General features: G+C 40.3%; 1 protein-coding gene across 1 annotated transcript in view; it reads left to right on the top strand.

Moving 5' to 3' along the window:
* The window catches only part of LOC138973727 (ras-specific guanine nucleotide-releasing factor 2-like), a gene marked incomplete at its 3' end in the record, with an annotated part of 293,414 nt that overhangs the window by 256,268 nt on the left and 12,092 nt on the right, over window positions 1-25,054 (top strand). Inside the window, 8 exon segments of the mRNA XM_070346460.1 lie at window positions 7,493-7,568; window positions 7,914-8,104; window positions 8,869-9,056; window positions 9,711-10,460; window positions 11,932-12,073; window positions 14,922-14,978; window positions 20,014-20,123; window positions 21,625-21,731. Coding sequence (XP_070202561.1) covers window positions 7,493-7,568; window positions 7,914-8,104; window positions 8,869-9,056; window positions 9,711-10,460; window positions 11,932-12,073; window positions 14,922-14,978; window positions 20,014-20,123; window positions 21,625-21,731 — 1,621 coding nt within the window.

Below are 25,054 nucleotides of genomic sequence, written 5' to 3'. Positions count from 1 at the left end.
CACACTCACTCTCGGTTCACACTGCGCTCTGGGCATGCACACTTGGCAGCACGTATACCGTTCCGGCACCGTTTGTCTTCCTGCAAGTCCAGCATAGGCACACGATTGTCCAAGAATCACAATAATCCTCGTGAATGTCACAGCAGGCATAGTAGAAAAGTCCAAAAGGGTGCGTTGATGGTGGTAATCCGGTGTACACACACACACACACACACACACACACACACACACACACACACACACACACTCCGGTTTGGTAAGTTACCTGATAAATAATGAAGCCTGTGGATTTAACGGGGAGACTGGTCAGACAGGAAGAGCATTTCACATTTCAAATGTTCAGCGAAAACTTGTTTTCTTCGAGAGTTCGATCTTCGTGCGATTCTGGCGCGTTGTCACCAAGAACGTAAAAAAAAACCAGGATATCATCATGATGCCTCCTCTCTACAAAAACCAGGCAGTCTAGGAACTCTTCATCTAAAGTCAGTCAGTATTAGCCCCTCAACACAATCCTCATCTTGTCCCATAGTGATTTCTGCCGCCAAAGAACGTGTGGTTCTTAACTCACAAGACGGATTTGTCGTCTTCCATTGCGAAATTCAGATCTACCCCAACTACGTGCATTGATCTGAGCAATAAAATGTAGATGCGATAATCTGCAAACATCTCTTCAACACAATCTACATCTTGTTCCATATGATTTCTGTCGGCAAAGAACATGTGGTTCTCAACTCACAAGACCGATTTGTCATCTTTCAGAAATTCAGATCTGCCCCAAGTACGTGCAATAAAATGTAGAAGCGATAATCTGAAAAAAAATCTTTTCGCGTGAACGCTGCCACGTTGTCATCAGTCCGATGTCTTTTATCCAGAGCAGGGATGAACATACTTTTTCATCAGTAGTTTGTTATGTTTATCCGCAGACTGCTTTCCATTACTTGTCGTCTGTTTTAGCTTGACTCGTGGGGTTCTTCAGCAAGGCAAAAAGTGCTTGTTTACTGACACGTTCTCACGCACGACATGTCGTAAATGCAAGTTCTAACGATTGTTTTTTATTGCACTGATAGAGAATGTCGATATTTGTAAACGTCTGCCATTTCCTAATGTTTATTTCATTATTTTGCATACGGATATGGCTAGTAAGTGGATAATCTGTTACGACACGAAACGCGTTCTAAATCCGGGAAGGGAGGCTACTCCAACGTAGAAGGGAGGCTACTCCAACGTACTTTCTAAAGTGTGCTCCAGCCTTAACAGGGTTTTTGCTTGCAAGCTTCACACAGTCTTAAGTCTATGGTTCTTTTGCGCCAGAAAAGAGAACCTGGGGGTGAATTAATTTTGATTCGGAAAAAGGCAGCTAACTGCTTTAGAACAGCAGCCAGATAAGCAGCATCAGTGGTCATTTACATGTGAATTATGTGAAACTTTAAACAATGTATTAGAATTTTTCTTTTTAATGAAGATGTTTATGGTGTCATAAAAGTATGGGGCATGCTAGAAAAAAACAAGTCGCGTAAGGCGAAAATACAACATTTAGTCAAGCTCAGTCGAACTCACAGAATGAAACTGAACGCATTGCATTTTTTCCGCAAGACCGTACACTCGTAGCATCGTCTGTCCACCGCTCGTGGCAAAGGCAGTGAAATTAACAATCCAGAAAAGCGTGGTAGCGGTTGCGCTGAGGAGGATAGCACGCTTTTCTATATCTCTATTCTTTATAACTCTCTGAATGTGTTTTTAATCCAAACATATCATATCTATATGTTTTTGGAAACAGGAACGGACAAGGAATAAGATGAAATACTTATGCTGGTACCGGGATGCTATTTATACTGTCCGCGCCGACTGCACTGGAAGCGGCTCTCGAATACTCCCCGAACGGCTGTCTAGAACCGAATGCTAGCCAAATCGGTGTTTGTTTAGGATCTTTGACAGCTGATAACTTTACAAAAAATGCACACATTAGAAATCGGTTTGTTGCTATAAAACCAGCATGAAAAATACTTTTAAACCATGTTATAATATATAACTTTGGAAGTCCAGATCAAAAAGTAATTATGATTAATTACTCAGAACACATGACCAATTAACGATCAAAACCCAGCAAAATAAAGATTGCTCAAATAAACCACTCCCTGTACCAAATACAATTCACTCCATTACAAAATGAACTCCTGAACTTTCCATACATGTGTCATACTTGTGGTAAAATGGAACTTATGACAAGTTATGTGACGTAAAACTTGACAAAGAAACACAGGTCGCCAAAATGACGCGTGTGACGTCACGCGGCGAGACACCGGTCAAACTGAGGAAAACTTTGATTTACTTGATCCAAACATTTATTAATGCACTTTAACTCAAAAAGTATCTTAAGGGAATAAGAAATGAAGAGGGAATAAGAAATGAAGTGCACTAAGTTAGATTTACGAAAAAGTTACAATTATGGAGATAATAAAGGAATTCCAGACGTCACCTACTTGGCGCTAAAACTCAGATAGCGTCGAAGGTTTGAGTCGGAGCTGATCGAACATTAAAGCAATTTAAGGAACAGGGCCTTAAAAAGTACTTAAGCACGAACATACAGCAACATAGTGTCTATATCCATTCATTATTGACATCTAAAAGTAATATATAGCCTTAGATTACATAAAATAGCACGTGCACTCAATCAATCTAAAACTAGATTTTAGGCGGAATAAAACATGGCCGCCGCTCAGATGTAAATAAGCTGTGTAGAGAAGAAGTTCGTGTCGTCTGCTAAGGCGCAGAAAGTTTGTTAGGGCACTTGCTGTAAGGGCAAAAGTCTGTTAGTGCACTTGGCTGTAAGCACTAAAAGTGCACATTGTCACATTCCTTTTTACATTTAGTCAAGTTTTGACTAAATGTTTTAACATAGAGGGGGAATCGAGACGAGGGTCGTGGTGTATGTGTGTGTGTGTGTGTGTGTGTGTGTGTGTGTGCGTGCGTGCGTGCGTGCGTGCGTGCGTGTAGAGCGATTCAGACCAAACTACTGGACCGATCTTTATGAAATTTTACATGAGAGTTCCTGGGATTGATATCCCCGAACGTTTTTTTCTTTTTTTCGATAAATGTCTTTGATGACGTCATATCCGGCTTTTCGTGAAAGTTGAGGCGGCACTGTCACGCTCTCATTTTTCAACCAAATTGGTTGAAATTTTGGTCAAGTAGTCTTCGACGAAGCCCGGACTTCGGTATTGCATTTCAGCGTGGTGGCTTAAAAATTAATTAATGACTTTGGTCATTAAAAATCTGAAAATTGTAAAAAAAATAAAAAATTATAAAACGATCCAAATTTACGTTTATTTTATTCTCCATCATTTTCTGATTCCAAAAACATATAAATATGTTATATTTGGATTAAAAACAAGCTCTGAAAATTAAAAATATAAAAATTATCAAAATTAAATTTTCGAAATCAATTTAAAAACACTTTCATCTTATTCCTTGTCGGTTCCTGATTCCAAAAACATATAGATATGATATGTTTGGATTAAAAACACGCTCAGAAAGTTAAAACGAAGAGAGGTACAGAAAAGCGTGCTATCCTTCTCAGCGCAACTACTAAACCGCTCTTCTTGTCAATTTCACTGCCTTTGCCATGAGCATGAGCGGTGGACTGACGATGCTACGAGTACATACGGTCTTGCTGAAAAATTGCATTGCGTTCAGTTTCATTCTGTGAGTTCGACAGCTACTTGACTAAATGTTGTATTTTCGCCTTTACGCGACTTGTTACATTTAGTCAAGTTTTGACTAAATGTTTTAACATAGAGGGGGAATCGAGACGAGGGTCGTGGTGTATGTGTGTGTCTGTCTGTCTGTGCGTGTGTGTGTGTAGAGCGATTCAGACCAAACTACTGGACCGATCTTTATGAAATTATACATGAGAGTTCCTGGGAATGATATCCCCAGACCTTTTTTTTCCTTTTTTTCGATAAATACCTTCGATGACGTCATATCCGGCTTTTTGTAAAAGTTGAGGCGGCACTGTCACATCCTCATGTTTTAATCAAATTGTTTGAAATTTTGGCCAAGCAATCTTCGACGAAGGCCGGATTTTGGTACTGCATTTCAGCTTGGTGGCTTAAAAATTAATTTATGACTTTGGTCATTAAAAATCTGAAAATTGTAAAAAAAAACTTTTATAAAACGATCCAAATTTACGTTCATCTTATTCTTCATCATTTCCTGATTCCAAAAACATATAAATATGTTATATTTGGATTAAAAACAAGCTCTGAAAATTAAAAATATAAAAATTATGATCAAAATTAAATTTTCTAAATCAATTTAAAAACACTTTCATCTTATTTCTTGTCGGTTCCTGATTCAAAAAACATATAGATAGGATATGTTTGGATTAAAAACACGCTCAGAAAGTTCAAACGAAGAGAGGTACAGAAAAGCGTGCTATCCTTCTCAGCGCAACTACTACCCCGCTCTTCTTGTCAGTTTCACTGCCTTTGCCACAAGCGGTGGAATGACGATGCTACGAGTATACGGTCTTGCTGAAAAATTGCAGTGCGTTCAGTTTCATTCTGTGAGTTCGACAGCTTGACTAAATGTTGTATTTTCGCCTTACGCGACTTGTTTTCTTTTTTGATAGCAGGCCAATTTTTTTGCAAATGTATCTTGTAGAAATTATTTTACAGGCACAGGTGATTGTTCATCCCTGGCAGTGAGGGTTAATTTGTTCTTGATGGTTGTTTGCACTAGTAATTTGTGAAACTGATGAGGCTGCTAAAATGAAGCCTGCATGGGTTCCAAGTCTCAAACGCATCTGTTTCTGCAAGCAGTATGCAGACTGGAACCAGTGTGTGCATGACAGAAACCTTTGCTGAGCCTTTCAGTAAGAGTTATCCAGGCAGTGCACTGCTTGTTTTGAGAATAATCAAAAATGTGCCTTGCAAATACCTTGAAGATGGAGTATGTGTGCATGCCTAGTTAATGGCAGTTGACTTTAAAAATGTAACTTGTGCATTTGCTACGCCAAAATATGAGTGAATGCACAATAACATTCCAGAAATTCCAAGATCAATACCATGCACAGGCAGATGCAAATATATCAAAATGATTTTCACAGTTCAGATCCAAATCCAAACTTATATTTCTCAGTCTGGTTGAGAGTTACATTTTCCTTAATATGCGAGCTTGTAAATTTCACTTATTACAAAAGATGCAAAATACATGCATTTTTTTTTGAAAATTTCTTCAGTGAGACCTAATTCTGCATTTCTTAAGAAAAGAAGTTTTTGATTTTGTTTTTAACTTTTTCAGTTCTTTATGCCAGAATATACTAAATATTGTATGTTTGCTTTTGACAACTGCTGTCCTCATCCCACTTTTATATTCCAGCATGCGTTTGAGGTATGCAAGTGTTGATAAATTAGAAATAATTAATAGAAAGCATGTAAAAGGTCTGAAACAAGTTAAACGAAAGGGGTAAACATGCGGTCACCAGACATATGTAACATGAAATGTCAGAGTTTATCTATGATACTCTATATTAAGGCATTGTTAATTTCTTGAATGTGATTGCCTTTTGCGTACAGACGGAAATGGGCAAGCAGAAAATGTATAAGGACACATATTAGTTCACCACTCAGACATGTCATAAAAGTGATCAGCATGACTTTCCCAAATGCTGGAGTTCAGTGAACTTGGTGTCTTGTGCTAAAAATAGCCAGCGTGCTGTGCAGTCAAGCCAGATATTGATGTTTCCAAACATAAAGCTCTTAGCTTTCCTTACTGGCTCTTTCCCCCTGTTCCGTGTGGCTGTTGTGTGTGTGTGTGTGTGTGTGCATGTTCCTGTCTTTGCTAACAGATTTGAGCTGCTGTACCAGATTCTAGAGAAATATTTGCTTGCATTCCTTTTTGCTTGTCGTGTTAAGTCATCTGAATTTTCCACCTTAGTATCGCTGATGAGGTCTATGTCGACCAAAAGAGTGGGATTCCCTGTAGGTGGAGTTCCTGCAGGTGGATTCCCTGTATGCAGGGAATACCACAGGGTGTAGTTCCTGTAGCGTTTCGCTGATATCGCTGAAAGTCACGTTATGCTTAGCGACATCGGTAGAATTTGATGTTTTTCAATCTTTTTTGATATTTCTTAGAATTTCGTGTATGGTTTGCAAGTTTTATTGAAAAACTCCACCATGTGGGATTCCCAGAATACAGGGAATCCCCCTGCAGGAACTCCACCTATAGGGAATGACCCACTCTTTTGGTCGACTGCCCCATCAGCCTTAGTATCCTTCAAGTCAAACATTCACTGACAGCAAGCGGTGCCCTCTTTCTCACATATTCCCATACCAGATTCTTAACCCCCTACCTCAGAGACACAAGACAACCGACAATCATGTTCAATATTTCACTATAGCTCTCTTGTAAAAAAGGAAAGAGAGAATGCTAAATATTTCGCCTCTTAAGGACAAGATATGGGTTATATGATTCGAGTTTTTACGCCCTCACAGCTTTTGACGAGATACGCAAGTGCATGCGTGTTTAGGTGGTATCAGCCATCTGCACTTATGGCAGAATGACCAAGATCTTTTACGTGCCATGGAGGTGACACGGGGGTGGGACATGGCTTCCGTCTCTGGGTCTGCACATGAAGTTGACCCGTGTCCGTCCCGGCCTAAATTCGAACCTGCGACCTTTCGATCACAAGTCCAGTGCTCTACCAACTGAGCTACCGCCCCCAGCTCTCTTGTACAGTGCATGCTGATACTTATACATTTGGTTAGGTGACTATACCTGTCACTCTAGATGTCACAGATTGCATCAAGCACTTTCGCTTCTCCTTCCCCTGAATTTTTGATGCAATTTTGATTCAATGGAATTGTTTTCATTTATTCGCTTTTTTCCTCTTATAATGGTCAGCAAGTAATTGTTTTATCAACAGATGAAAAATCAAAACTGCAATGTCTGCATTTGTTTTTCCCATTTTGAGAATGATATAAGCATTATGTGGAAAAGTGTAACAATTTGCCTCCTTCTGTCTCTTTTCTGGCAAGTCTTGTATGTTTTCATGTTGACAATATGTTTTGATGTCTTTTTGCGTTCATGCTTTAAGCTTGAAGCAGAGCTGCTTTGTGATCACTATAACACTTTGGTGTGTCATCCTAATATGAATATTTGCAAATGTATTTTTTTCTTTTAAGGTTATCACTAATGAAATTAAGTTTGTTTTGTACAGGGTACTCCCACTTGACTTTCGTGCAAAACAAAATATGATTGGTTGGTGTTACCTGTTTACCTATATAGCCCCGTTAGCATGCGCATGCATGCTTGCCTAAACATACACACATGCACACACACACACACACACACACACACACACACACACACACATTGCACATCTCACACACACACACACACACACACACACACACACACACACACACACACACACACACAGACTCACCTGAGGTTAAAGAAAAAACTCAGTTTCATTTGTTTTGTGTTTCAGGTCTGATCCAAAGTTGTTCAGAGATGATGTAGACATCAAATTCAGCCGCACCCTCAACTCCTGCAAAGTGCCTCAGGTAGTCAGTTAGCTTGTTTGTTTCTTTGTTTCTTTGTCTGCTCATTTTGTTTTTACACGGGAGGCATTTGAAATGATGATACTCTTCTCTTTCTTCTTTTTCTTTTTCTTCTTCTTCTTCTTCTTCTTCTTTTTCTTCTTCTTCTTCTTCTTTTCCTTCTTAATGATGATACAATGACTGGCTGTGTTTGAGACCTATATATCTGATAATGCCATGACAGGCCATGCTTCTAATCGCTGTCTGGAGTCTATACTGGAGCAATAGGTAGTACGTGTGTACGCTCTTTAGCAGGCAATACAGTGGCTGGGCGGTGTTTCATAACGCATTGACTTCCTGTTTGTTCAGATCCGGCATGCCAGTGTGGACCGGCTGCTGGACCGCCTGACAGACCTGCGCTTCCTGAGCATCGACTTCCTCAACACCTTCCTGCTGACCTACCGGGTGTTCACCACGGGACGCACACTCCTGGAGGCCCTCAAGAAGGTCTACAAGAGTCACGAAAACGCCCTGCAAGACCTCAACTCTGCTCCTAGGCCGTGAGTCCCTTGCTAAATTATCATGATGGGTATAATAAGGCGAACATGTATATGCTATGATGCTGGTTCCCTTCATTTTTAGAAGAAAAAAATGGCAGAAATCAGACTTTGGAGTTCCCATGAGAAGTAAGCAGCTTTATTTACTGACAAAACGGAGGCAGCAGCCTTTCTTTAAAATGAAGACTGATAATAGTTCAGCGTATTCCACATTTGGCATGCTTCTTCTATAACTTGCTGGGCTGCAATTTCACTCCAATTTCGGGGATGCATGCTGGGAGTTTTCATGGTTCTAAAACTCAACAAACTCTGACATGGATTACAGGATCTTTTGAATGCGTTCTTAATTGGTCAGTTCGTACTTTGTGTGTATGACGGGTATAGGTATCGGGGCAGTATCTGTGTGTCAATCACCTGTGTATTTATCACAACTGGGGGTTTGTCTCTGTACAGGCAGATCCATATCAGGAGGGGAGTCAGGCATTTAACTATCACCGCTATCTGTGTGTCACTGTACAGGTCCATATCAAGAGGAGAGTCAGGCATTTAACTATCACCGCTATCTGTGTGTCACTGTACAGGTCCATATCAAGAGGAGAGTCAGGTATTTAACTATCACCGCTGTCTGTGTGTCACTGTACAGGTCCATATCAGGAGGGGAGTCAGGTATTTAACTATCACCGCTGTCTGTGTGTCACTATACAGGTCCATATCAGGAGGGGAGTCAGGCATTTAACTATCGCCGCTATCTGTGTGTCACTGTACAGGTCCATATCAGAAGGGGAGTCCAGCAGCCCGCCAGAGTTCACAGGGGAGCCACCAGAGGTGGACTCGCGCTACGTGATCAAGCCTCATGCCGAAAAGCTGCGCCGCGTGTCCACGGGCTGCATGAAGCTAGAGGACGAAGGGGCGACCCATGGGTCGGAGCGACCTTCTCCCTCTCACTCTGTGTCAAGTACGTGGCTTGCAGTGCAGTTCAACTCTAGTTTTAAGACTTTTTTTCTCGTTTAAGACCTTGTTTTTTCATATTTTCTTTTCCAGAAGTCTGTAAATGTACTTCCATTTAAGACTTTTTGTGTGTGTTGAAAACCTGAGATTTGACAGTGTGTAAAAGTGGGGTGGGGGGGGGGGAGAATGTCTTAATCAAAGTATCTATCACTATCAGTAACAGGGATTGGAGATCTGGTATCTTCAGTGTGTCATTATAAAGTGGTGGTGAAATGTGGATTGTGACGGGCATGCTTACTTACTTATTGTTCTGCTTTAAATCAGAAATCATATCTAGAATGGATATTAATCCAATTGTTGATCTACACGTACAGTATTAATGGATAAGTAAACAACACTTCCATTCACTACAGAACTGCTCCACCTTCTAATTTCACTTTTGAAGAAACGTTATGATGAAGGCTGAAGCTTTTGCATATCTGAAAAGAGACTTCTGGATGCTTGGTGATGCTTCAAGACTCTCCATTTTAAGACTCCCTCTACTTAAAAATCTCATTTGCTCAGATTTTTATTTCCATAGCTGCAGTAACTACATGTACCTCTCTTTTAAAGTCCACTACACTACAATTTATTAAACTTGTGATATTATGTGTGTGTTCAGTGGAGCGTGCCGAGTCAGTGGACAGCGATGACAGCCGGTCAGAGCTGGCCACCTACCTGTGTCCGCCCAAGCCCAAGCTGGCCCCCATCGCGTCCTGTGAAACGCTGTACGACCATGACACCCCAGACGTCCCCTCCATCCTCACAGAGGACTCTTCCTCCACGGAGATCATTCTCTTGGATTACGAAATCGGGGAGTCGCTGGATACCTGTGACAGCTCAGACAACGAAGGCAGGTTGCTGGTGCCTGCTGTGAACTTTACCGGCCACACGTCAGCGTCGGCCGAGACTTTAGTGGCCAGCTCTCCCAGCCCTCTCATGAGCTCTGCAGTCAGCTCGGACACTCTGACCCCTGGCACCCCCCGCTCCAGCCCCCTTTCCTCACCCACCTCCTCCCCCAAGAGACTGATCAAGGTGAACGGGACGGGAGGAGGCGGGGGCAGCCCCAAGCGGAGCGGTACGCCCAGCAAGGTGGCTGAGACGAGTTCAACCCTCGATGCTCTGGCCCTCTCCCCGGCATCAAGCCCTGTGCGCATCATCAAGCCCCGCCCAATGTCCAGCCCCGTCCGCGTACCCTCCCCCCTCAAACCCTCCCCCTCCCCAAAGCGGGCGTCTTCACCTGGCAGGATTACCTCCTCCCCTGTGCGCTCACCGGTGTCCAGCCCAAAGACTCTTCGTCGTGCTCCATCGCCCATCAGCTACAGCTACAGCTCACCCAACATCATGGCGCCACAGATCAAGATTCGCCCATGTGAGTTTGGGTCTTGTTTTGGCACAGTTACTTATTTTATGTGCAATTGCGACAACTACCGTTTAGTTGTGCTTGTGTACATCAACTAAAGTCTGTCCTTACAAACACTGATTCATTCAAGCAGCTCATGCAGTTTCAGAGATCAGTTGCCTATATGTTGTGTTCGCACACATCATAAACACCTATCTTTTCAAAGACTGATTCATTCTAACAGCTCAGATAGTCCAAGAGACCAATTAATTAACTGATTAATTCTGGCAGCTCACATGATGTGATGTGGTTCAAGAGATCCTGAGTGATTCATTAAGTTGTCCCTTGACCTTGGCTATCGTCCATCTTCAGTTTTGTGACACTTTTTGTTTATGTTTTGTTTTGTTTTGTTTGTTTCATTTAGCCTAGCTCTAAAGATTAGTGTGATCTACCGTACTTTCCGGGTCATAAGGCGCGACTTTTTTCCTCGAGTTTGACCCCTGCGTCTTGTATAACGAAGCGCCTAATCCGTGTATGAAATACGAAAAAAAATCAAAGAGACCGCCTGAGTACCAGTCAACCAACTTGTGATAATGCATGTTTCAGCTACTAGGTACTACCCTGGCCAAGTTTCCTCTCAAGACATCAAAGAGACCGCCCCATAGGTTAAACTCGGTCACTGACCCCGGTGCAGGAAGTGTTTCCTCTCTCAGATCTATGACAGGGGAAACACCTCTCATAGCAAAAACTGGGTCAGGACCTGCCTTTGATCTCGCCGCACACACAGAGCACACATATTTCCACTCTGTATTCTTCCTTTGATGTGCGGCTTATTTTCATTCTTCGATCGTTTGTTACCGGTATACTTTTTTAATTTTGGTGCGCCCTATCGGCCCCCTGCGCCCAATGGGTGACTGGATTACAATTTTGTTTAAAAAGAAGGGGGTGCGCCTTATGCGCTGTAGCGCCTTGTAACCCGGAAAGTACGGTAATTCACTCAAATTCCTGTCCATTATCTCATTTATGTATGTGAATGTGAGCATGTGTGTGTGTGTATTTGTCTGTATATCTGTCTGTCTGTCTGTCTGTCTGTCTGTCTGTCTGTCTGTCTGTGTATGTGTGTCGGTGTGTCTATGTGTGTGTCTGTGTGTCTGTTTGTGTGCATCAGTGTGTCTATGTTTGTGTTTGTGCAAAATAAGCACACTATATTCTAGTTACCAGTAATTCCTAGGTCAAAGTGAGACAGCTATAAGGTTTAACAAAATGTGGTTGAGGTGTTTGTGTAGTCTGTCTGTTCATCCCCTTTACTGTGGAACCCCCCCTTTTTTTAGACACCCAAATTTAAGACTTCCTCCTTTCTCAGATGTTTTGTTCATAGCCTCTGTAAATGTTCCTCCATTTTTAGACACCCTCCCTTTTAAGATCTGATTTTCTTTAGAATTTTGAAGGTATTCCACTGTATCGCCCATGGCACTGACACTATTTCTTCCTGTATGTGTAGTTTCCGGGAAGCGAGGCAGTGCGGAGGCAGAGTCCATCACCATCTCCACGCCGAGGAGTAGTTTCCAACAGGTGGACGGCTCCCCTCCCACCCGCGCCAAGGCTGGAACAGTGGTAACCTCTTCCAGGGCCTCCAAGCGCAGGTCAGTTGCTACGACTCTAACCGTACACACCCACACTTGCTTTGTCTGTCTGTGTGATACTTTAGAGTGTGGTGGACTGTGTGTGGGTGTGTGTGTGTGTGATAAATCTTTCTCACTCTAAGCTTTGAAGACCCACACTGACTTTGTGTGTCTGTGTGAAGCTTTTCAGCGCGGTGGGCTGCCTATGTATGGGTGTGATAAATCTTTCTCACTGTACATATAATCTCTCAGTGTCAGCCTTACCTCTTGTTTCAATCCTCTTTATATGAGTGTTTGTCGATCACTGTCACAGAGCACCTGTTCTTTGAATCCCCTCCCAGTTTATATATTCCAAGCTTTAAGTCTGCCAGAGTTGTTTGTTTTGTGAACATGTGGTAAAAGAATTATTGCCTTGATCCCTTTTCCTGTGCACTTTACTCCTAGTGTTACTTCCCGGAGTGTTGAAACTGCGCTGTGTGCACTATTCTGATGGCAGGAAACCTTAGTTGGGACAATGAGAAATTGGGAGGGTTGAGCTCATGCAAGAAATAAGAACTTCAGTGAAATGTGTGTAGACTTCACAAGAACTTCATAATTGTTTAAGAAGGTGATCTAATTCAAGATCTACACTAAAAGGAAAGTTATATATCGTCGCTGTCGTGCGCTAACCGTGTAACTGACAAAATATGACAAAAATGTTTTTTCATCTCAAACCCTAATCACAGACTTCACACATGTCTTCTATAAATATCTTGTGTCTGCGACCAATGGAAATGCTCTAATTTGTCACATGTTGTAAACGCATTTACCGGAAATCCTGTTTTCTCGGACACGCTAACGTGTATGTGCATGAGAGTTCGTTAGGAGTGCCACTTACACGGTTAGGCTCTCTCTCTCTTGACATATATGTGCCACTTACACGGTTAGCTCTCTCTCTACCCGTGTAACTTCAGTCAGATTTTCTGTCGTCAAGCGTGTAACTGAAATAATACGAACATTTTAGATAGTTTGCATTTTTTTTATTATATCACATGTTTACACATAGGTAAAGCATAAGAAACAAGAGGGCCCCAAAGGGGGGGTATCATCACGATCACGGGAAGGGAAATTTTATCTTTCACGATCACAGTTACCTTGATTTTTGTTTTCACGATCACGAACACCTTGACGAATAGAGGATCATAGAGTGATACAGCGGTGAAAAATGTACGTTGAAAATAAAATGCTTTGCAATAATGCCCATCACGATCACGAAAACAAATGACGATCACGATCACGATACTTGATTTTTTTGTCATCACGGATCACAGGCAAAGTCCCATCACGATCACAGAAATGGAAATTTCGGCAATCACGGTCACAGAAAGGTCAAAAATCGCCAATCACGATCACGATTTTAAACCCTTTGGGGCCCTCAAACAAGTTCATGTCAAATGTGGGATGACGTTGCAGCCGTCGACAACGCGTTTTTTGAGGCTCCTGTAAAATCACTGATTCTGCAGTTGCACGGTTAGCGCACGACAGCGACGATATTTAAGATTCATTTTGAAAAAAAATTCTGTTTTGAGGGTTCTGTGATTAGTTTGATAACCATTTTTTTTTTATTTTTTACTCAAGTTTTTTTAATAAAAAGACGGTAGTGGAGGTGTTTTTTTATTTGGTTGTTTGTGATGGTTGGTTTTGTGTGTGTGTTTTGTTGATGTGTGTGGTTTTTTTTTAAGTTGCCTTCGCCCTATAGTATACATACTAGGATTCCGTTTTTAGAAAAATGTGCATGTGGGCCTTTTCGTCCCGATTAGTATGCTTTAATTAAGCCTTTTATTGATCCTGTGTAGGTTATTGTGCCCACTGTTTTTGAATGTGTTCTTTATAAGCGTCAAATTTTCTGTAGCTCACAGAGTTTAATTTAGTCTATGCTTTGGATGTAAGTCTACTTTTTTCATCTTAAAATACCTTAGATTGTTGTTGTGATTGTTTTCTTGCTCTTTCGTTAGTGTACCTGATAATTTCTCTCTCTCTCTCTCTCTCTCTCTCTCTCTCTCTCTCTCTCTCTCTCTCTCTCTCTCTCTCTCTCTCTCTCTCTCTCTCTCTCTCTCTCTGTTGATCTGTATCTCTGTCTCTTTCTCTCTCTCTCCTGATTTTCCCCCCTCATTTTCATTTTGTAAGAGTTTTTATGGCAGTATTTTCATTGTGGTATAGCCTGCTTTAATTGTTTGTTTTTCAGCAGCATATTCTCTTCTTCAGTCATTTAATTTTTATTTTTTTATTTTTTTAATTTTTTTTAAATCTTGTTTTAATTCTCCTTTTTCCCCCTTATTTCTATTTGGTTTCTGTGAATGCAATATGAAGGCTTCTGACGTCTTATGCAAAGCATGTTTCTTTTTACTGACTAACAGGTTTTTTTTCATGAAATGTCATAGCTCAATATGCTCTTTTCTAATTATTTCTTCCTTGATCCAACTGCTTTATGATTTTGTAGACTAGTTAGTGCCTTTTGAGTAAAAGTTGATTTTGATTATAACTCATTTTCAGTCTGCTTTCAGTATCTTGATTTCTGTTTGAATTTGTAAACTTCTTGTTCATTTTGTTTCAAGATCTAATAGGGAAAATGATACAGTTAGTTCAGCAACTTGGGATATAGTGGTCTAGATCTTTAGCCTTAGAGCTCTGAGTATTGCAGATAGACAATGTTAATGCTGATTTCAGTTTGCTAATGAAGATGTTCATATGGCAGTTAAACTTGTTTGGGGGAAATTGAAATTTCATCACCGTTTTTGCAGAGAGCCTAGCCCTGTTTTCTCGTCAATGCACATGTAAACCGGGCTTTCCCGAACTCCTTGTGATAACTGTTGTGGTATCCCGTTGACAGAGTTACCTGGTTTTGCCCCGATCCTACGGGGGCAGCGGCAGGCCCGACGCGCGGAAGGTGGGTGGGTCATGTGGCGTGTCCAGTAGCCCTAGTGCACTTCCCTGTAACGTCCTGTAATCATGTATACGTACATTTTATTATGGCTACTAACTCAGAGCTGCTCATTTGGGGCCTGATTCATCACAGTCCATAAGCTCTTTTTGTGTCGCTTATCTTATTGAGTCACTTTTAATATAAACCAGGCGCTAAGGAACACGCATCATTTTTACATCAGACTTCAAACTTTGCGTTCTGAATAGTTTGATTTAAATAACTACTCTAGCAGGGTAAATCTCTTGGTTACGGCTGAATGCAGAATGTGTCCTGTTTAAAGGATTATCAGACTGGTTCAGTAGTATTAGAGCCAGTTTTTTTTACAAATTAATACAACGTTAAAGCATTCATTAAATATTTTTAAAAATACTGCACTTGCAAGTGTAATTTTGTGGAGATCGAGACAGAACGCAGACAATATTCTGCATTCGGGAAAAGTTCAACTGGTTCATGATTACTAGAGCCAGGTTATTACAAATTGTTTCAGCTCTGAATATCCCATAAAGACAGACAGGCAGACTTTATAAGGTTTTAGACTGCCACTTACGCCAAAGGGCACGAAAGAGACATATGGATTGTGATGTTTTGAAGCGTATTACCATGGAGTTGTGCCACGTGCATCATTCCACTAACAAACCCATAATGCATACTGTATGCCTAATGGAATGCCACTAACATTCGTCAACAGAGATCCACAGATATGGGTCATACGTTGCCGGAATTATTTACTGTCACCAGGTTATTGTTCTGTGCACTTGTAATCATGCTTGTTTGTGTTGCTAGTATTGAGATCTGTTATAATATTATTTGTAAAGACCACAGAATATGTTTTTCATTTGTCAAAAACATTCCTAGATATTTTTATTGGAGATTTTCTTTCCTTTTACCAGTTGGTTATTGCTACAACCAGAGACATTCTGATAGGGATCCCCAGTGCTGTTTGTTATTTAAAGGGATACTATTAATCTGACCATTTGTGGGGGAGTTTCTAGTGAATTTGTTGAATTTGGGAAATCACCGTACCTTTAATCTAGACGCACACAACACGATTTGCTCGAAAGTGCGCCACAAGTATGGTAATCAATTAAATCAAAGTGAGTGAATGCGCTTGAAGGCTCTGTTCCTCTCCGATGTTGAAAGGAAAAGTACAGTAGTCTACAAGTGCCATGTGGCGGCAAGATCTATGGCGCTGCGGCCTGGTAAGCAGCATCACGTACACAAACAAGAGGAATAACTCATTGGCAGTAGCCAAACCATATCTACACAAAGAGTGCTCTTTCTTTGCCTATTAATTTATTTCATTGAATTATTAGCTATCAATAGAATCGTTTTTGCAAAGTGAAGGCAGTTCTCCTGTGCATTAGCATTATTTGTAACGCAGAATCTTATGGTATAACTTTGGAAGTGATCTGATGGCCTTTTTTATGTTCGCATCAGCGAATATTCAGCTTTCTTTGTCTACTTCGGCAGGATGATTGAGGGCTATTTATAGCACTACCCAACATCCTTTGCAATACCCAACCCCCGAATACATCCGGGTTAACACAGAATAAAGTCGTCTGCTATTGTAGCAGACGCAAGGTAAAAAGTAACTGTACACATTGTGTCATCATGTGTTGCATAAATTCCCTTTTTCTTATGTTTTATCCCTTTAAATTTGGTTATTTACTAGCTTGAAAACAATAATTTTGAGACCTCAGAATTTCCTGGGAAAAACCAGAAGATTTGCATGGCAGTAGGACAGCTGATCTCCATAATGAGGAAGTCAATCATTGTTGGGCCTGGGAATATAAATTGAATATATGCACATATCACCCCGCTCTCAGCCTATCAATACACAGGACATATTTCAAGGTCACATACTTTATCAGTCCTTTGTATGCAACAGTGACTCAATGGCTACGTGCATTTCTTACTTGATGTTTTTTCGAGCCAGCATCAGTTTTTTTGTCTGCATATTTTTCCGATAAATACCTTTGATGACGTCATATCCGGCTTTTTGTAAAAGTTGAGGCAGCACTGTCACACCCTCATTTTTGAATCAAATTGATTGAAATTTTGGCAAAGCAATCTTCGACGAAGGCCGGACTTTGGTATTGCATTTCAGCTTGGTGGCTTAAAAAATAATTAATGAATTTGGTCATTAAAAATTGGAAACTTGTCATTAAAAAATTAATTTTTTTAAACGATCCAAAAACAATTTCATCTTATTCTTCGCCTTTTTTTATTCCAAAAAATATACATATGTTATATTTGGATTACAAACAAGCTCTGAAAATTAAAAATATGAAAATTATGATTAAAATTAATTTTCCGAAATCGATTTAGAAACAATTTCATCTTATTCCTTGTCGGTCCCGGATTCCAAAAACATATAGAAATGATATGTTTGGATTAAAAACAAACTCAGTACGCTAAAAAGAATAGAGATACAGAAAAGCGTGTTATCCTGCTCAGCGCGACCATTACCGCACTATTCTGGCTTGTCGATTTCACTGCCTTTGCCACGAGCGGTGGACTGACGAAACTACAAGTATGTGGTTTTGGTGAAAAAATGCAGTGCGTTTGACAGCTTGACTAAATGTTGTTATTTCGCCTTACGCGACTTGTTTTCTCTTGCTTTTCCATGGAAACACTGAGTCAAGCTACACATGACATTGTAGGCCATGGGCGATGATCTGTGCAAATGAAATCATGCTAATGACTGACATCCGTGAGCTTTCTGCACTGTCGGCTCAATATAACCCGCTTTTTGTTCACAAGTACACACATCAGAGCTGACAAGAGACATTGCGGATGTGATCGCGTCCTTCAGTGCACAGATCGAGCAACCACATGTGTTGACATCACATGTAGCTTGATTCAATGTTTGCGAGGAAAAGCAACTCTACAACAACCCATTAAATCCTGACAGAGTTATTTTTGAATTCATCTATTGTATGACTACTTTATGCAGCAGATAAAATGGAAAAAAATAATGTCAGCTGTTTAAAAAAAAAAATTTCATACAGCAGAAAATCCCATAAAATGTTTAATTTGTCACTAGTAGCATGCAATTTGGCTGCACTTCAAGCTAGTGTGTTTGCACCATTATAAACAAAATATAACATAACACTTTATGAAAATGTTTATTTTGTGATATTTTGAAAAAGCAGTGGGATAGATAAAACATGTTTGCACTTCATCTATGTTCACCATTATAACACTCTTCTTGCACTTGTTGCTACAACGGTCATGTTCCTGACACTGTCGAAAGTATAAGTTTGTTGAGGATTTGGTAGTAAAAGTCTTCATTTTGAATGGTGGTCCTGTGCACAATGCTGGATTAGCAGATCGTTATGTGGCTAACATTTAGGGTCATTTAGGTAATCAGATCCTGTTGAATAATTTTAAAAAAACAAGAGGTATATATTTTTTGGTGTTTAATATGTTTGTTTCTTTTGCCCTTTTTAGTTGTATGCTTTGTTGATTTTTTTTTCATCCATTAATTTATTTTTACTTGTCTTTTCTTTTTTTTCCTTTTTTTGGGGGGAACTTTTTTTAGTATGGATGAGTTTGCATGCTTTCCTATCTCTGTTTGTTTTCTGTTGCATGCTCAGTGTACCAGGATATATCCTTAGCTTTGACATTTTTGCTTCTCATATTTAGTGAGTAGACTGTCCGAGTAGATCTACCCATGTGTGCTAAATATAATTTATGTATGCCTGAAACATTTATCAATCAATCAATATGAGGCTTATATCGCGCGTATTCCGTGGGTACAGTTCTAAGTGCAGGGATTTTATTTTATTTTGTTAAAATTTTTATTTTATTTTATGCAATTTATATCGCGCACATATTCAAGGCACAGGGATTTATTTATGCCGTGTGAGATGGAATTTTTTTACACAATACATCACGCATTCACATCGTCCAGCAGATCGCAGCCATTTCGGCGCATATCCTACTTTTCACGGCCTATTATTCCAAGTCACACGGGTATTTTGGTGGACATTTTTATCTATGCCTATACAATTTTGCCAGGAAAGACCCTTTTGTCAATCGTGGGATCTTTAACGTGCACACCCCAATGTAGTGTACACGAAGGGACCTCGATTTTTCGTCTCATCCGAAAGACTAGCACTTGAACCCACCACCTAGGTTAGGAAAGGGGGGAGAAAATTGCTAACGCCCTGACCGTGCCAGGGTCGAACTCGCAACCTCTCGCTTCCGAGCGCAAGTGCGTTACCACTCGGCCACCCATTTATGTACAACCTTGTGTGGTACTTTCCAAAAGACAACTCTCTATGTGATGGTAGATAGTCATTTCAGTAAAAAAAAAATTTATCTGACCAAGGTCTCCTGAAGTATTGCGTTTGCACATAGTAACGAGCCTATATTTTCTTTTTTTAAAACACACAGCTGACATCCTTGAATATGCACAGAGATATGTTGTTTTCCTAACTGGAGTACTTCGTTTTGTTTTGTGACTTTGGGCTTCTGCAGAATCTGGATTTCAGCCACACACACAAACTTATCATCAGAGGTTTTGTTGTTGAAATTTATTGTTTGTTACCGGGTTTCTTTTTGGTGTTTTTTTACGACAATTTTGTGTGTAGAATAATGTTTGAACAGGTAATGTGTTTAATAATTTGAGATTCAACATGTTGTTAATTATGTACAGTCAGTATTTTATATTGGCTGGCTATGCTAGTATATATGATATATATATTTAAGTGTTTGTATGAGTGTTTAAGTTTTGTGAAAACAGGTATGTTCTGTTGTATGTGTATGTGCTATATTGTCCTTCTGTGTGTGTTTTGTGTGTGTTATAACGGTGTATTTTCATCTTTTTGCATGTCTTTCTGAACATGTATGTCTTTGGATGAAGGGTCTATGAGTAACGGTCTAAAGGGTCCTGGGTTGTAAATGTAACAAACAAGTCCTTCAATTTTCTGAGACAAAATGAAACCAACACCGTTGTGTAATTATCTTTTCTGTGCTGCCCTACACACAATAGGTCAAGCTCATCCGCCGCCACCACCGCTTTTGCTGCCGCCACTGCCGGTCTGGCCAGCTGCACGTCTGAACAACCCAAAGAACGACATCGCTACCTCAGCGTTTGTCCAGGTAAGCTCCTCAGTTTCGGTCCCTATCCCTCTCTCCCTCCCCCTATCTCTTCCAGTCACCATTTACTCCATTCATTATCATTATGTCAACCATCACGGATATAGAGAATACTTCTTCTTCTTCTTCTTCTTGTCGATCACTCAGATGGAATATAGAGAATACTACATGGCTTGCTGTGTCGTACCAGATTTACACAAGTTTTTTTTTTTCAAATATTGAACTGCGAGCGAAAGCGAGCTGTTCACTATTTGAAAAAGCAACGAGTGTAAATCTGGTACGAAACAGCAAGCCATGTAGTATTCTGTTTATCCTACATACTGTACTTACCTATATTTTACTGAAAATGTCCTGCAGTCGAGGCAGCTAAATTGAAGACGCTTGTTTTGGAACCTCGATCTCTTCTAAAGCCTCGTGCAATCTATACGTCAAAGCAAAGAAACGTCACTCTGAAAGAGTGGCGTGACGTGTTAGTTCTAAAGATTCATCGAGGGTAATTAGCGAGCGCAATTTTTCTTTCTATAATGACGTTTTTCTCGGTGACTTTGGCATCATAAGCAGTGGAAAAACAAGTCCCTGGCCCTGCCAGACTTGTTTGACATGACCCCATTTACATGATATACACACGTGTGATTTGAATGATCATTATCTCACGGGTGTCTCTCTCACGTATGTAGGATAATTATACATATCCAGGACTTTACACGGAGTGAGACCATCTTTCCACTTCAACACATGCAAGAAGTTACCAGCCTGGCTGCAGTCTGTGCACAGGGGCTGGGCCGCTATTGCGCGGGTCCGCTATTGCGCGGGCCCGCTATTGCGCGAATCTAACCCTAACCCTAACCCTAACCCTAACCCTAACCCTAAAGATTCGCGCAATAGCGGCCCCGCGCAATAGTGGCCCGCGCAATAGCGGGCCGACCCCTGTGCACAGAGGGAGTATGTTTGCTGATTCATTCTGTCCTTTGACACTGGTGTCTGTGATTAGCCTGATATTAACTCGGCAAAGTCTTTTTCACAAAGCTCGCTGCATTGAATTTTCAGTAAAAAAGACTCTGCCAGGGTCTTTGTGCAGTCAATTTCAGGCTCAGTTAAGAAAGGAATTCAACAAGACCGTCAGAATGTTTGTACGTGTTCAAGTCAAAGATTGCTCTAATGCAATATAAAAGTGTGGACAGATTAGTGATGGCTGACATGATGAGTTACATGAGCAGGACGATACCTTCTCTTCATCTTTGAGCACAAGACTAATTAACTTTTTTTTTTTTTAAGTTTACAAGACTCGTGCATTTCAAATACTATAGCCAGAATCTGTGCTGTACATCCTCAGCCGCTATCGATGCATCTCAGCCATTGAGTGTATGTAGTAATGTTATGTGCCAATTACATGCATTGCTATATATCACCTGATTTTCTTCATGCACAACGTTACATTCCAATCATCATATTGCCTGGTATTCTGAAACTGCCATTACTGACTGTTGCTTGATGGGTGTGACAGGGACGTTAGATGTACGTCCCATGAAAAAACGCGAGTCTGTCATAAGCACCGCAGCCACGATGCGAGTGCTGAACGTACTGAAGCATTGGGTCTCGAAACATCAGCAGGTGAGGGGAGCCGCTTCCCATGGCAACTTCAGCAGCGGCTTGGTTGTCTTCCCACTGTGACTGATAATCTCCCCTGTTATGCACCTTGTGTTTTGTGGCTATGTGGAACTGACTTTATTCTCAACTTGTCTTGATACTTATACTGTATACACATTCATGTCAGAGCAATATTGAGTAGTTTCTGTGTTTTTCACTATAATCCTTTATACAGGCATAAGTATGTACTGTGCATCTTTAGTCAAGTTTAGTTCCTGTATACTGCATTTTTGTGCTCATGAAGTCGTAAAATAATTAGATCAGGAGTCACCTTTTTTTGCATGATAATCTCAAGCTCATAGTCATAGACAGCCGTGCATAGTCTTTTTCCAGTCTTTCTTCAGGATTGATTTGGACAGTTCAGTGAAAACATTTTCAGACATGAATTTAACATTCACAAGCATGACTTGGGTCAACATTTACTCTTGGCTGCAAATTGAACTGACCACATTTAAAAGGTCATGGTACTCTGAGAACATCATTTGTCCCTGGTGGATTTATTTGTTTTTCATAGCTGAGCCTTGCATAACAGCATCAGACAATAAACAGATGCATCTAGTGAATGTGTAGAGATGGAGAAAAAAGCTGAAAGTCATATACAGCAGTGTAAATGAAACCCCCATTCCCTACCCTCCCCCAAAGCCGATCTGTGAAAATATGGTAGTTAGCCTTATGCAAGAATCAAGGAAACTAGAAATCAGATCTCTTCAAGTCTGTTAGATTGCACTAGCTGTGGGTATTGTTAGAAGTATATTTGTGTTGTAGTATTTGTCCCCTTTGTCTGTCGATCCACAAAACCTGCTGTGTCTGTGTTTTACCCAGCAATGTTTCTTGGTGTTGTTAATGGCAACTAGGAGAGATGACCCAGCATCCTGTATTGTCTGTGCAGTGGAAACCCCTGTTTAAAACCTCTGCTATTCTGACAAATTCGGATCTTATATAAAATAAGGGAGGGAGTCTTAAGATGGAGGGAAATTTACAGATGTTTTATTTTTTTTTAATTGGGTCTTAAAATTGGCCGAGGTTGTCTTAATTGATATGTTGGGTCTTAAAAAGGGGTTCCACTTTATATGGTCTTGATACCATGTTCATGGGTATTTGACAGTAGACAACTACTATCATCAAGACTTTCACCTGTGCAGAATCTTCCTGAACTTGATGTTGTTTAGTGACGTAATATGTGTGTGTGTGTGTGTGTGTAGGTGCGTGGTAATGCAATGTGCAGGTGTCCTGTGATGATATATGTGCAGGTGAACGCTTGAACGGTAGCAAGCTCAGATACATCAAGTATTTGCCCCACACTGAGATAAGCTCGGCAGCCACTATGCGCATCGTTAATATTTTGAAACACTGGATTGTGCACAAGTGGGAGGTAAGCAGGCAGTTATACAAAACAGTTCAATTCTAGCTAGAACACAAGTATATATATAGAGCTCAATACATGAAACAAGCATTACAATTGTCCGAGCTTACTGTCAGGAGATACTATTTGTGCAATCAACATCTATCACTAAAAGAGTCATTGTTAGCAAATATGCCACTGTGTATACTTCTTCTTCGTCTTTTTTTTCTCCCCTTTTTTTCCTTTTTTTTCCCTGATAATTTAACTTTTTTGAGTTGAAATTGTTCTTTCTTAAAGAATGACCGCAATATTACAAAAAATATATTATCTGTAAAATAAGGTTAGCATTTGTTTCTTTAATTGCAATCTACTTTAATTCCAGGTATGTTTGGATATGTGTTAATGCATACTACATATAAAGCAAGAGAAAAAGATCTTCATGAAAACAGAAAAAAAGATCCTGCAGGGTATAGGGCTTATGCTTGTAGTTTAGGGAACAGTATGTTTAATATTCAAATAACCATGTGTCAAAGATTTACTGAAATGTGAAACACCTGCTCTTGCATATCCTCTCGTGGTCTTGCTAGTGTTATTTTTCCCCTTATTATTTCATGGTGGTTTTTTTCCTTTCTCTCTTCATAACTATGCACTCAGTCTTGATTTGTTGTAGGTAGTGTAACAGTGTAGACTTTTGCTGTTAATATTTGTCTGGCCCCCCCTCCACCCCTTCCCTCCCTCTCCCCTTTTACTTGTGGTTTGTGCAGTTTTTGGCCTCAGGAGAAAAATAATAAAGTTTTGACGCCCCCAAATGATATCAGGAACTAAACATATGTTTCAACAAGTTAAAGTTAATTAAGCTATTTGTTACACCACCACCCCCCCCCCCCCCCCCCCCCCTTTTTTACATTTAGTCAAGTTTTGACTATTAATGTGTTAACGTAGAGGGGGGAATCGAGACGAGGGTGTGGTGTGTGTGTGTGCGTGTGTGTGTGTGTAGAGCGATTCAGACCAAACTACTGGACCGATCTTTATGAAATTTTACATGAGAGTTCCTGGGAATGATATCCCCGGACGTTTTTTTCTTTTTTTCGATAAATACCTTTGATGACGTCATATCCGGCTTTTTGTAAAAGTTGAGGCGGCACTGTCACACCCTCATTTTTCAATCAAATTGATTGAAATTTTGGCCAAGCAATCTTCGACAAAGGCCGGACTTCGGTATTGCATTTCAGCTTGGTGGCTTAAAAATTAATTAATGACTTTGGTCATTAAAAATCTGAAAATTGTAAAAAAATAAAAATTTTTATAAAACGATCCAAATTTACGTTCATCTTATTCTTCATCATTTTCTGATTCCAAAAACATATAAATATGTTATATTTGGATTAAAAACAAGCTCTGAAAATTAAAAATATAAAAAATTATGATCAAAATTAAATTTCCGAAATCGTTTTAAAAACTATTTCATCTTATTCCTTGTCGGTTCCTGATTCCAAAAACATATAGATATGATATGTTTGGATTAAAAACACGCTCAGAAAGTTAAAACGAAGAGAGGTACAGTAAAGCGTGCTATGAAGCACAGCGCAACCGCTACCGCGCCAAACAGGCTCGTCACTTTCACTGCCTTTTGCACTAGCGGCGGACTACGTTCAGTTTCATTCTGTGAGTTCCACAGCTTGACTAAATGTAGTAATTTCGCCTTACGCGACTTGTTTTCTCTTTGCTATAAGTTGGAAGCCAGCTCCCTCCCACCCTCCCCCCGGCCCGCTACCCGGCCTGAGTGTCTGAATATATTTTGAAATCTGGACTGTCTTTATTTAGCCTTATATGTGTCTTTTGCTGTTCTATTTGTTTATACCAGCATGTTCTTGTTTAATGTACACATTTTCTTATTGATTTGTATACCCTCCTCTCTCTCTCTCTCTCTCTCTCTCTCTCTCTC

This window comes from Littorina saxatilis, linkage group LG1 (assembly GCF_037325665.1).
Source record: "Littorina saxatilis isolate snail1 linkage group LG1, US_GU_Lsax_2.0, whole genome shotgun sequence".
Taxonomy (NCBI): domain Eukaryota; kingdom Metazoa; phylum Mollusca; class Gastropoda; order Littorinimorpha; family Littorinidae; genus Littorina; species Littorina saxatilis.
Note: the sequence above shows the minus strand (reverse complement) of the source record. Positions and strands in the feature narration are given on the sequence as shown.